This window comes from Staurois parvus, unplaced genomic scaffold (assembly GCF_062004578.1).
Source record: "Staurois parvus isolate SC_StPar_1 unplaced genomic scaffold, SC_StPar_1.0 ptg001912l, whole genome shotgun sequence".
Lineage (NCBI taxonomy): Eukaryota > Metazoa > Chordata > Amphibia > Anura > Ranidae > Staurois > Staurois parvus.
In genome coordinates this window covers 137,398-151,771 of record NW_028319708.1, presented here as the reverse complement: position 1 = coordinate 151,771, position 14,374 = coordinate 137,398, and the positions used below count along the sequence as shown (strand labels likewise).

General features: G+C 43.2%; 2 protein-coding genes across 8 annotated transcripts in view; one reads left to right on the top strand and one right to left on the bottom strand.

Moving 5' to 3' along the window:
• PRC1 (protein regulator of cytokinesis 1) overlaps window positions 1-4,121 on the top strand; it is a 53,316-nt gene extending 49,195 nt beyond the window's left edge. For all 5 annotated transcript variants that reach the window (XM_089664405.1, XM_089664403.1, XM_089664404.1 and 2 more), the window contains one exon: window positions 937-4,121. In XM_089664405.1, the coding sequence (XP_089520531.1) occupies window positions 937-965 (29 nt within the window). In that variant the 3' untranslated portion in view covers window positions 966-4,121. The remainder of the gene's footprint in view (window positions 1-936) is intronic.
• Window positions 1-14,374, bottom strand: part of RCCD1 (RCC1 domain containing 1) — a 32,049-nt gene that overhangs the window by 2,098 nt on the left and 15,577 nt on the right. Inside the window, exons 8-9 of one of the 3 annotated variants that reach the window (XM_089664407.1) lie at window positions 11,170-11,226; window positions 9,840-10,000 (exon numbers count right to left, since the gene is read on the bottom strand). The exons of 1 other annotated variant lie outside the window; for it this stretch is intronic. In XM_089664407.1, the coding sequence (XP_089520533.1) occupies window positions 11,171-11,226 (56 nt within the window). In that variant the 3' untranslated portion in view covers window positions 9,840-10,000; window position 11,170. Of the gene's footprint in view, window positions 1-9,839; window positions 10,001-11,169; window positions 11,227-14,374 lie in introns of those variants that run through there. One more of the 3 variants, XM_089664406.1, reaches the window with a different exon arrangement.

The window sequence follows — 14,374 nt, the reverse complement described above, 5'->3', positions numbered from 1 at the left end:
GTGTGCAGGTAAGCGTGTTATAATGTGCTCATATGTGGTGCATACTAGCACATTATGGCTTAGACCTGCAGGGGACCCAGTTTTTTTTGTTTTTTTTTTGTAGAGTATGCCTAAAATGTGACTTGTATCTTAGTGAAGACTTCTGGGAAAATCAGTGAGTCAATCACACAAGCAGGAAATTGCATTTCTGGGGAAGATCTGTACACCATCTGTGTACAGAAGGCCTCCAGGTTGCCATATTGCATTGTACAGAATATGACGTGCAGCAATTGTGTTTGCTATATTTTGTATTTGCCATTTTTCCCTAGGAAGTGGAGTTACCCTTTAAACGAGAATTCTGTAACTACATCACAGTGGTGAACCGCTATCTGTACAGTGGTTATTTGAAGCTTCTATTTGTTTACCTTTTAGATCCCGTCGTGTGTTTACTAACCAACCGCCTCCAGTGCTGCATCGTTAGCAGCCCTCAGCTGTTCAATGTATCTAATAAGCTTTGCCTCTGTTGCTGACGCTGACCATTACTGTTCACACTCCCTCAATGTATAGCCATTGTCTTTGTGGAAATGTTCCTAAAGGGAGCTTCGCTTTGGGTTCTCTGCTTCCTATACAGCAACTGACCAAACTCGCTTCTCTCTTATCACTCTTTTATTACATACTATATTTTTTTAACACTTATTGCATTGAACATTTTTGAAAAGCATACAAATAGTTGAACTGAGCATAATTGTCCGGTAATACAATTCTGTCACATGAATGACCATACTGCAACTTAGAAGTGCAAAGTTAATGGCACTCTGATTTTAGACTCAAGTCTGGCACAGTTTGTTGTTTAAAATTCTTTAACTTTTCAAAGATGTTAATTTGCATGTTTCTTTTTCAGTTTTCTTCTTTTTGTGTTTTTCTCTGGTTGAAGAATTTTCCTTTTTTCTTTTACAGCGAGAACTTTCAAAAGCTACAAGAGCTGACACCAACCCCAGAATCTTGAACTCTACAATATCCAATATTTAGTGTCCAGACTGACATGAATACAGATGTACATTTTGCGTCGCCTGCCACTTGCTGTGGCTGCAGTGTATATAGTTTGGGGTTCTTTACCGAAGAAGGTGCCTTCGAGGACTCTAAGCATACGGAAAATGCGCACCGAAGCCCATGCTAATTTTGCACTGTACTTTCATCTCTTAGCTTCTTCATAAACCTTGGCCTCAAGATAAACTATTCATTATACACTTTTCTTGAAGGCTGCCAAATGGTAGTATGCATTTATTCCAGCTGTACTGTATATTAAGAGTGCTATAATACTTGGATATGGAGGCTCCAGTTCTCACTGCAAGGTTTAATATTTTATTTGTATATATACGGTTCTTAGTTTAGAATTAATCATGAACACCTTTTGCACATGTAAATGTCACTACAGCTATTTCCACAAATGGTTTTATTTTCCAGTGATGGCTGTGATGTAGTTGGTGTTGAAAGGGTTCTTAGGCATAAGTTTTACTTGTAAGCGCTCTTTTAACCTTCACTGTTAATTTTTTATCTTTTTTTTTAATTTTTTAAGGTATACTGTTGGGTAACTTGACCACAAACATATGCAACACTAATGAAGTTACCTTTCCTTTTATTCACTTCGTTCAGAGAAATAAGTGTTCCCCTATGTCTTATTACATGGGAGCATAAAAATACAGGAACTGCCCTTGCTGGCTTGTTTTTGAAAGTACAAACCCTGGAGCTGTCAACCTTATTTCACAGACTAAGCATGGAGCCAGTGTTGGAACAGCTGATGTGAACATGCCTGTTCCAGGTTAAAAACGCAGGTCTTAGACGGTGCAAATTTATTTCCTGCGACCACAGACAGTGTTGACAGGGGCATCCCTCCTGCTGAGCCATTGTCGTCTTCAGGCTGGGGAAGCCGTCCCCGCTGGGAGAAGACAGTGATTATTGCTAATGGCTATAGCAGCAGCTAGTGATAATTGCAAGTGAATCCGACAGGCTGGTTGTACCCAAGTTGATCTATCAACTTGGTGCCCACACATGATTTGAATCTCGGCTGGTTCAGCAAGAGATTTTAACCATCTATGGCCAGCCTTGCCAAGTAGTGAAGGAAGAATATGGTTGATTGTTCCGGAAGGAACTCTCGCCTTCAAAAAAAAAAAAAAAAACATTTAGGATTAAAATCTGGGAACTGAAAGTGCTGACAGCTTCTTAAGGACATTAAAGCAAGACAAATGTATATTTCTGGTTTACTGTAAACGTATCCATGAGATATTTATGGATGTAGGAGGCTGTTGTTTTTTGAGGGGAGTTAGCAGCACAACTACACTCCATTTAAAAGTACAGTGGGCTCCCCAGAACCTACCCACAGATGTTCTTGAAGAATGATGTCATTCTAGTAACTACACAATCAAACTCGATGGTACCTGTGAAATGGTAACATCATTCCTTGAGAAATATAAATAGGGCTACCCAGGTCAACTTGCCAGCCAGCTAACCAAAAACATTGGTCAGCAGCCCCAATCTAAAAATGGCTCTATTAGCAAGGAGCATGGATAGGTATTGATTATCAAAAAGGGGGATAAGAAAGCCAGTTCAATTTGCCAGCCAGTTCGCCAACAACCAAATTAACCTAACAACATGCGTTTTAAAAACGGGTTTAGTTGGCACACATTTGCAAATACATACGTAAGCCACAGAGCCACGTCACGGCACCCAGATATTCTGTGGTCCTAACTCTACAGGACGTGTCCACAGACATAATTTCTGAAGGAACAATGTCACTCCTATAGATATGTAACTAAACTAGAGCGCACCTGTGAAACTGGTATGTGGTTCTTTAGTATTGTGGGTTCCCCAGAACCTGCCCCCAGATGTCCTTTTGGAAGAATGATGTCATTCTAGTAACTACACAATCACACTCCATGGTACCTGTGACATGGTAACATCATTCCTTGGTAGAAGGGGTTGCTCAGGACCTGTCCAGAGACCTCTTTCTGAAGGAACAATGTCACTCCTATAGCCATGTAACTAAACTAGAGAGTACCTGTGAAACTGGTATGTGGTTCTTTAGTACTGTGGGTTCCCCAGAACCTGCCCACAGACGGCTTCCTGGAAGAATGATGTCACCCCTTTTATCTACATATCAAAACTAGAGTGTACCTGTGAAATGGGAACATTGTTCCTTGGTAGAGTGGGTTGCTCAGGACCTGCCCACAGACCTCATCCTAAAGGAATGATGTGACTCCTGTAACCAAACTAGAGAGCATCTGAAATGGGGACATGGTTCTTTAGTACTGTGGGTTCCCCAGAACCTGCCCACATATCTTCCTGAAGGAATGATGACATCCCTCTATTCACATGAGTAAACTACATTACCTATGAAATGGGGACATGTTCCTCACCAGGGGTGGACTGACAACTCATGGGATCCCTGGGCAATAGGAAATCATGGGGCCCCTGTATCCTCGCCCACACTCAAACCACACCCATTAAAGCCTATGAAAGGTACCAGGGGCAACTCATGGGGCCCCCTACTGACCCCAGGCCCTCGGGCAGCGCCCTAGTGCCTAATTGGTCAGTCCGCCCGTCCCTCCCTATAGTGGATTCCCAAGGAAACCTATCCACAGATATCATCCTGAGGGAACAATGTCGTTCTTTTATTTACATGATCAAACTAGAGAGTACCTGTGAATTGAGGGACATAGTCTCCTTATCAGAGGTAGAAATCACTACAGTATACAATATTAAAATGGGAGTACATGTTTCACTATGGAATATTAGGTTTACCCTTTGTTGTGAAACAATAAGGTTTGTTTCATCAGCTTTGTTTTCGTTGATCACCCTTAGTTTTTGGTAACAGAGCCCAAGACTCTGAAATCTGATATACATGTGTTAGAAAATGTTCTCCAACAATTAGAAAGAATACTCTACTAACTACTAATCCAAATACCACTATGGGTTACAAAAAAACAACTCTATTGCTTGTTTATGTAGAAAGGTACTTTATGTCTGTGAAGACCCAACCCACAGCGTCATTTGTGAAGATAAAACAACTTTGTGAAAATACACCTGATGTATTGCTTTAGTTTTTGTACAGTTCTTGTATAGTAAATTAATCTATATACTCAAAATGTCTGTGCCTTGTGTGTTTTTTGCGTTTTTAGTTTTGCTTTGTTTTTTTTTTTGTAGCTTTTGTTTTTCTGCACAAAATTTTGGTTTGTTTAAATTATGTGAAGTTACAAATCACATATTAACTACAAAGGAAACCCTTAGCCATTTTATATTTCTTACCAGTTTTCATGCCACTAGGTTTTATAGTATTCTTACATTCAATCAATTCTAGGTTTGCTGGGTTGCCATCTGAATGGCAAAGCTTCTTTGTGAGACTCACAAGAAGGGGAAAATGGTAAATGAGATCCACAGCTGTACATTCTGAAAAATGTATCTGTTACCTCACAGCTATTTGTAGGGTCGTCTGGTCCTGGCTCTGTACTGCGGCTCAGTATGTTAACCACTTGACCTCAAGGAAGATTTTACCCCCTTCATGACCAGGCCATTTTTTGCTATATGGCACTGTGCTCCTTTAACTGACAACTGTGCAGTCTTGCATCACTGTGCACAAATAAAATTTTTATATAATTTTTTTCACACAAATAGAGCTTTCTTTTGGTTGTATTTGTACAACTGGGGTTTTTATTTTTGCGTTATAATAGAAAAAAAAAAACACACTTTGTAAACAATATTTTCTTTTTTTTTTTTTTTTCTAGAGAACATACCTAATAACATTTTATTCATAAATTTAGGCCAAAAGGTATTCTGCTGCATGTCTTTGGTTAAAGAAAAAAAAAAATCAGAACATTTGTATATTAATTAATTTGCATGAAAATGATTGTGTCTGCAAATGACGATATACCTTGTGTATATACTTTTATTTTTTTGTTTAAATACCAGTACTAGTATCAGCTACTTATAGCGGGACTGTGATGGTACGGCAGGCATTCTGACACCTAACTGATACGGACATCACCAGTGACATTAACACAGTGATCAGTGCTAATAAAATGCACTGTCAATGTACTAATGACACTGGGTAGGAAGGGGTTAACATCTGGGGTGTGCGAATGCACCCCCTACCCAGAAATGCAGAATCACATGCCTGGTGCCGACAGTGAATGGGCTGACAAAAGCCCAGGCGCCAGGATGCAATTTCTAGTCACCATGGCGACCTGGTGCCTGGGATTTGTCAAGCTCTGCCTTAAAACATTAAAATTGCTGCTACCTGCCAAACAATGTTTTTGGTACATGTCCCCCAAGGCAGTACCCAGCCCCCTATGCCATTCTGATTGGTCAGCGCCTGAAAAAGTTAAAAGGCCAGTTCACACAAGAACCTGGTGTGGGAAAGGTGTGTTCTGTGTTTCCTGAACCGTGTTCAAAATGCACTGCCTTTGCGATCTGCTGCAGTAAAAGGACGGCACTCTATATACAGATAGCATGGTATCACAGTACTCCATGGATGTCACTTTTGTGATATCTGTCTGTTCAATGTTGTTTTTTTGTTGTTTTTTTTTGCAGGATTTAAAACCTGCTTTCCAGTCACATATTGGTTTTATGGGTGGCTGGATATAAGTGGACTTATGGCCATTTCCATCCGATCTGTCAGGTTTAGGTCCCAAAAAGACAGACAGAAAGGGACCCGGCTAGATAAAGAAATGGAAATGCTCTGCCAGTTGACTAACATGGAGCTTCTGATTGTGTCCCCCCTGAGAATCTGACAGGCAGACCAGATTGGGTGTCCAATGTGAGATGTGTGTTCACCGCTATCCACCCACATCTGGATAAGTCTACTGGGGTGCTGTTTAGCAACCGCTGAAGATGGTTGCACATTAGATCGGCTCCTCACCGCCCGGGTGTACTTCACCCACACACCTTTCAGTGACACCCTGCACCCCATCCTTTACTCTTCTGAAATCCCAGACCTGCTTGGAGCCTCTGGTGAGGATCACCAGGTCTCTGACCCCTGTACCAGAGGTACCGCTCTACGAACGGGAAAATGGCAGCCACCACCTCGTGGTCTGAGTGAGTACCCCAGGCCAGCAGCCACATTGCAAATCTGCACATCCGCTCAGCCTACCTCTGCTTCTTGCCCACCCCACAGCTGGACTCCACCAGCTGCCAGTCTGTCGTGGTGAAACCGGGCCTCCACTTCCTGTGCCGCTCCTCCATGCCAGCTCCTGGTCTGTTGGGCCCCTGCAGCCACACAGGCCTAGTAAGAGACCGCCGCAGCTGGTGGGCGGACTGTACCCCCAAGGAGGGAACCGCTAACACCTCCAAAGTGGCATGGATACCGCTGCAGCCCACTGCCCTGATTCAGGCCTCCTACACCATTGCAGTACCTCCACTCCACAGGCTGACGGTGTCCTGCTTAATCCTTCCACCTGTGGCCCCCTGCTCTCCCGTTACAACCTGAGCCTGTTCCTGTCTACTCTTAAACCTTGGTCCCTGTCTGCTTTCTGTGAGCCCTGGAGGGTGGAACTCCCTGTACGCTGGGGAACCACAGTGCCCTGTCCACCTAGTTAAACCAAGGCCCTGCCTCCGCTTTACTGGACTCCGGCTTTAGACTAATATTCAGCGCTTCTCCTAATATCATATAATCTCGCTGCCTCTGGCAGTGTATTGCGGGCCTTGACATTCCTCACAGTTATTCTTAACGACCACTACTGCTCCTCCTGGTACCCCTGGAACCATGGAGAACTCTACTACTCCAGCCAAATCAACGGTGAGCTCCTCTAAGACCTCAGCTACTCCTGCTAAAAGGCCTCCATTTAAAATGGCCTCTCCGCAACCTTCACCTGAACATCCAAACTTGTCCCAAGAGCTTGTAGCCCAACTAGATGACACCTCCGATGACAGTCTTTCTGCAGTGCAAATTGCTGATTGCACCGCGGCAACAGTTTGAGATTCAGCTCTTCTTAAAAAGTTTAAACTTCTCCTTCAGCAGGAATTGAATACTGCACCGGAACAACTCACTACTAAGATCACTAGCGAAATAAGTGACAGGATTCCGTATTGATGATCTTGAACACAAAATGGATGCTATCCAGGTGATTGATAACCACGAACAAGATATTGTCATTATCAAATTGGATCTTGCTTCCACCCTCAAGAAATTTGAGGAATTTGAGAACTGCAGCAGGAGAGGTAATTTCAGGATCAGGGGTCTCCCTGAATTCACAGAGAACTTAATTCCAGGAACTCCAATTTAAAGACTGGACAGACAGAATCCGCAAGGCCCTGGGCCTGAAAAAGCCTGAAGGTCCCCCCGCAACATCATAGTCAAAGCTGCTTTTTACAAAACCAAGGAGGCTGTCATGCAAGCAGCCTGGTCTAAGAGGGAGCTGACTTTTCAATCTCACAAATACCGAATATTTTCTGATCTGGTTCTACAAACACTCTTGAGACACAAGGAATTGAAACCCTTTGTCCAACCTTTACAAAACCACCGCATTAGATATCACTGGAACTTTCCATTCAAACTAACCTTCTCCTTTCAAGGCCATCCTTATGTTTTCACCATGCTGGAAGATGCTCAGGAAGTCCTTACCAAGCTGCAGCTCATGCTCCCAACTTCTACTGGCTCACAGGCCTCTCAATCTTCTTTTCCAAATCTCGCCTTACTCCTCTTTGGGAACCTCTTCCTCGAAGACTATGTCCTGCACCTAGGCAAACTAGATCAACTTCTAGACCTGAAGTCCCCAATGAAGAATCTCCACCATCCTACCATCTTTTTTTTCTGCCCTCTTATTTTTTTTGAGCTGGTCAACTATTTTTGTACCTCCTGCACCTCCCACTAGGGTGCTCCAGGACGCACCCATAGATTTGAACATACTAATTTCTGTGCATGTTCTTGACTATGGTCTTGGGTTCTCATTACTCAATATACATGTTATTGTGTTTTTATTTACCTCTGGGAACTCGCTGCCACCCTTGGGGACTCCCTAATGGTTTACAATCTTCTATTTACGCCAATCCATAGGTGCGGTGCCGTAAGACCTTACTACTCAACCAACCTACGACTTTAAACACTAGGTTCCTCTAAATCATGGGTGCTAGACCCCATTAACGATTTTGCCTTTTGCCCCCACTTGGATGGACAGTGACCTCCCACTTCTCTCTACTGGTGCTATCGGTATCTGCTCACGAGTCCGCGCATAAGTGTGTTTTGATATCACATGCTTCTTTCCCCCATCCCCTCCCCATTTTTTTTTTTTTTCCCCTTTCTTTTTTCCCCTTCCCTCTTATCCTCAAGGTCAGGCAATAGTTTTGATACTTTTATCTAGCATGTTTTAAGGTTATATACTGCAATGTGCACCCGGCTGGCCCTGGCACCCACCACTTATGGCAGTGCATATGATCACCACCGTTTATTGCTTAGGCAATTTCTTCTTTGACATCCCTGCGATTGAGCCTAATTTGCCCTTTTGGTATTCTCCCTCCCAATCTTCCTTTTTTTTTTTTTCCCTCTTTCTTGATTTTCCTGGACATCACAACACCCGAGTCTACCATATTCGAGCCAGGCTGGACCTCTATTGTGTCCTTTAGCTTCTTTACCCACCATGATGGCTACCTCCAAATTTGTCGTAGTGTCCCATAATGTACAGGGTTTGAACTCCCTGGAAATGTAAGTGTGCCTTTAATTACTATGTCTGACTACTCGAGCACGTTATTGGGCCAATGCTACCCTAACACCCCCCCGGGCGAGAGAATCACCTTCAAAGCTCTGGACATCCCCAGGAACAAGAGTCGGGCTCTGCATACACAGTCAAGCAGACCACAGCCTCTCATGGATCCCACCCGGTTCTTATGCCACGCATGTCTCTTCTTCCGCCACTCCCTCCCACCACCACCCCCCCAAAAAAATTCCGCTCTAGACAAATGCCTTATGGTGAATATGCCCCTGCCCAGGTGTTCCCGGTGACCATGGAAGAAAGAACAGAGGCGTCTTAGTGGTATTTCATAAGAGCTCTCCCTTCATGTGCTCCCTTGAAATCGCACAGACCCTACAGGTCAGTATCTAATCTATGTAAATGCAGCTCTACTTGGGTACATGGACAATTACATCTTTTTGCTACAGAAAAGAGGGCATTTATTTTACAGGAGCCTACAAAGCATGTCACCTGAGATTAGTGGATTGTGGGTGCAATGCTGAGCTGCTGCAGACTCTTCCTCCAGCTCCCTGCCTATACCTCTGTATGGACTTTTAGTTAGACAGAGCTGGAGGAAGTGTCAATGGACTACATGGGCAGTGATCAATACACTTGAATTCTATTATGAAACTACAAGTCTGCTGTAGTGGGACTTCGTTCATTCATTCACAGATCTCTTGGAATGAATTAGCTGCAACGATTTCAAATTTGATAGCTGGCACAACCCTGGGACGATGTCATATGACGCCCTCCCAGAGAGACGAGAGGTTTGCCTGGCCGTCATTTGACTACAGGCCGGGTGGGAAGTAGTTAATAACTATGAGGCAGGGCGGGAAGGAGTTAATAACTATTAGGCAGGGCGGGAAGGAGTTAATATGGGCATTTTATTGTTACATGAATTAATACTACTTACAATAGATAAACAATAAAGCATTATTCAGACCAGCCTGCTTTCAATGGGCTGCCTATGCAGCAGACCAAAAAAAAAAATACACCTGCACTAATTTTCCCAATGGAGCAAACCACAATACACATGTAGTGCTTTTTTATTGCCATTTAAAATGAATGACATCGCACCACAGTGTATTGTGAAGATTAGTCTTGAGGTTTCCAGCCGCACCCAAATAATCCTTCACTGTGACAAGCTAAGACTTTGACTTTTTATTTAGCATCCTGGCACAACACAAAAGTATTCCAATGTCTACAGTTCACATCTACAACAGATAACTTTGTTTGAGAAAAAAAATTCACACGTGTTGGATGATCCAAGCTCTTTATATCTCCATGGCCAAGTTGGCCATATCTTCCTGCAAATTAAAAAAAAAAAGAAAATAGTTACACACAGCGTTTTAAAGCAAGCAATGTTCTGCATTAAAATTCCCGACTGCCTGATTTTATTTGTGTTTACACAACTCTGCCATCCTGCCAAAATATAGGGAAATGCTAAGTTCACCTTTGGAGTATATTACATTCGTATTTAGGGTGTAACATTTTCCAAGACCCCCCCCTGCTCCATGACAGAGGGCAGGGGTTCCTTTCTCCTGCAGTCACTGTCACTTTTAAAATTGGCCCAGCTGTGTGGGGCTCTGTCCACACAGCTACTTCATTCATTCACAATGATCCGGGAATGAAGAAACTAGAAGTCTCATGTGCCAATGCGGCAGATAGACTTGTAATTCTCACTGGACTATGAGGGTGCTGATCAGGGCCCTTGTAGTCCATTGATACTGTTCCAGCTTTTAAACAGAAAGCCCATGGAGAAGTATGGGCAGAAAGCTAGAAGATGTCTGCAGGAGCCTGACATTGCACTCACAATCCACTGATCACCTTTACGATGCTTTGCAGACTCCTGTGGAAAAAAAATAATAAATGCACTTTTTTTTTTTCCTACAAAATATGTGCATTTATTATTTTTCTCTTTCAGGTACACTTTCTTTTAATAAAGAGTGAAGCATCTAAGCACCATCTTTGCATCTGGAGGAAAAGAGGTTTAAAGTGGAGTTCCACCCAAAAGGGGACATTCCGCTTTAATGCTTTGTCCCCCGCTCCCTATTAAGGATTGGCACCTTTGCTGGGGGGGGGGGCGGGTACCCGAGTGTGACAGGTACCCGCTCCCACTTCCGCTGCGATTGCCTGGGCGATCAGAAGTGGAAGTTGTCCTCCCTCCTCAGAGTCTTCTGGGACAGGTGACAGGTCCCAGAAGACTACAGGGCCATTCACAAAGCACAGCGCTTCTAGTGCACTTGCAATGGGCACCCATCTGTGAAGCCGCAAGCTGTCACACCCAGCTGCCCACACTAAAGATGTCGGCACCAGGAAGAGAAGACGGCCGGTGAAACCAGCCATGGTGAGGACACAGCTGGACCGAGGGACAGTATTTTAAAAGTCAGCAGCTACAGTTTTTGCAGCTGGAACTCCACGCTAACCTCTGAATACAGAAAGGCATTTTCATAGTAAGTGCTTTAGTATAACTTACATTATTGTTTTGTTAACACCAGTGTGTTGCAGGAATGATGCAAAACTGTATTTGTTCCTGCAACGCACGAAAATGCATGGTTATGATGCAGCACAATTCTCAAGAGATACGCACTTCTTTTGTGCTTTTTTTGCGTGTACGGCAGCACCTCGCCCTAAATGCAATGCAAAAAATCACATAGAAACAAAATGCACCTGCATAGGCCTGAGCAAAGCCTTAGGGGATAGGGAAGGATTTTTTTCCCGTTGGAGCAAATTGGACCATGCTTTCTAAGGGTTTATTTGCCTTCCTCTGAATTCACCTTATACTGAATGGCATAGAATTATTATGTTGCTTAAATGAATGGGCTTCTCAAAATGTGATACACAAAATCGCACAAAAACCTGCTGCATCGCACCTGCATAGGCATGATCAAAGCCTTAGGGAAGGATTTTTTTTGTTTTCCCTGTTGGAGTAAATGGCTTCCTAAGGCTTTCTTCCTTCCTCTGGCTTATTGTATTCTATAAATTAAATCATTGCCAGGACAGCAAAATCTGCACTAAGCATTTAGAAACAACGCACACAATCTTTTTAACTGTCTGGTACAGAAGAAAAGAATTTCAGAAATTTTGATCTTGGTATTAAAGTAGAAATTTGAAAAATATTTGTTTTGTATACAGCACCATACATAATGTGTAAACCTTTAGGTGTCTGCTTCTGCTAAAAATCTCCCCTCTGTGTCCCCTTCACAGCCGCTAGATATTGTCCTCAATGGCTGCATAATGGTGCTGTGAGAATTAACTGCAGCCACTGCTACTGGGAAAAGTTGTGCCACTTGCCTGCCCCCTTCTACTCCCTCCACCATTCACAGAACTCGTATCACTATAATCCCCCAATGCATGTTCCGTAAATGGAGAAGTTGGGTCTTCCCTGCCTATTCACAGAACATGATAAATAGTGGGAGTGTTGTGATTGAGTGGAAAACCTCCATATAGACAATCCTATATTCACAGTAGATCCAGAGGGAGGCAAAACATCCCCAATAAAGCATGATCCAATTTGCTGCAGTGGGGGGAAAATTCCTTCCTGATCCCCCAGGAGGAACCCCTGGTACTAATACCTATAAATATTAGCATCCAGTTATATTTTGTGCATTTAGGAAATAATCCAGATCTTTTTCTAAAGCAATCTACTGAGGTGGCTAGTACTAGTTCTCAAGGAAGTTTATTCCACACTTTCACAGCTCTTATATTTGAAAATTATATCTCTTTTTCTGGGAAAGGAATCGGGCTATTCTGAGGGGAATATTTTTAGCAGAAAGTAATAAAATACACACCGTTACACATAACCTATGCGTATCCCACATGGAAGAAAAATATATTTTGAATATATTTTAAAAATATTCTTCCCAAATATATTGACATATATTTGAAATACTACAATTTTGGCCATATTCAATATATTAAAAAAATATATATATTTACACACACACACACTTTATTTTTATATATGACAAAATATTTTTTTTTTTTAAATATATTCTTCAGATTTTTTTTAACATATAAAAAAGTATTTTTTACAGCATATATATATATATATATATATATATATATATATATATATATAGAATATGGCCAAAAGTGTAGTATTTCAAATATATGTCAATATATGTGGGAAGAATATTTTAAAAATATATTTAAAATATATTTTTCTTCCATGTGGGATGGTGCGGTATTCCAAGACAAAAATAAATATATGAGAGTTTTTCAAAGAGTTTACACACTTTTTTTTAACACACACCTCAAATAAAATTAAATAAATGCTTTGAAAACACATCAGATCTCAATGGGGAAAAATATCATGCTGGACATCTATACTGATATGGACTGGGTAATGTGGTAGGAAAAGTGCAAAAATGATGCAGCAGGCGAGTCCATTTTGCTGAAATTTCATTGCAGCAACTCAGAATGGTCCTCAGTAGTTTGTATGGCCCCCATGTGCTTGTATGCATACCTGACAACGTCGGGGCATGCTCCTAATGAGATGACGGATGGTGTCCGGGGGTATTTCCTCCCAGATCTGGACCAGGGCATCACTGAGCTCCTGGACAGTCTGAGGTGCAACCTGGCAGCGTCGGATGGACCGAAACATGATATCCCCGCTTCAGTCGATCCTGAATACGGCTGCCAGACTCATTCAACTTTCCAACCGCTCCATCTCTGCCACCCCCCTCTGCCAATCCCTCCACTGGCTTCCGATTGCGCAACGGATCAAATTCAAAATCCTAACGCTGATGTACAAAGCTGTCCACCATACTGCCCCGAACTACATCACTGACCTAATATCCAAGTACCGCCCAGCACGCACACTCCGCTCCTCACAAGACCTCCTTCTCTCTAGTTCCCTGGTCTCCTCCTCCCATGCCCGCCTCCAGGACTTCTCCAGGGTGTCACCCATCCTCTGGAACTCCCTGCCCCAACCCATCAGATTATCACCTATTCTCCTCTCGGCGCACCCTGAAAACCCACCTCTTCAGGGAAGCCTACCCCAGCCCCTGCTAACTTGCCGACCCTCCTCCACTCTTCCTACCACCCCATCCCCCACAGCTATCTCCTCCTGTGCCACCATCCCCTCCCTCCTAGATTGTAAGCTCCAAGGAGCAGGGCCCTCAATCCCCTCATGTTTTGCATTGTATTGGTATTGTTTTGTCACACGTTCTGTCCCCCTTTGTAATGTACAGCGCTGAGCGAACTATTGGCGCTTTATAAATACTGTATAATAATAATAATATCCCAGACGTGTTCTATTGGATTTAGGTCAGGCGAGCGTGGGGGCCATTCAGTGGTATCAATTCCTTCATTCTCCAGGAACTGCCTGTATACTCTCGCCACATGAGGCTTGGCATCGTTGTGCAACAGGAGGAACCCAGGACCCACTGCTCAGGTTGAACCTGCTCTCATCTGTGAAAAGCACAGGGCTCCAGTGGCGGCCCTGCCAATTCTGGTGTTCAATGGCAAATGCCAATCAAGCTCTATGGTGCCAGGCAGTGAGCACAGGGCCCACTAGCGGATGTTGGGCCCTCAGGCCACTCTCATGAAGTCTGTTTCTAACTGTTTGGTCAGAGACATTCACACCAGTGGCCTGCTGGAGGTCATTTTGTAGGGCTCTGGCAGTGCTCATCCTGTTATTCCTTGCACAAAGGAGCAGATACTGGTCCTGCTGATGG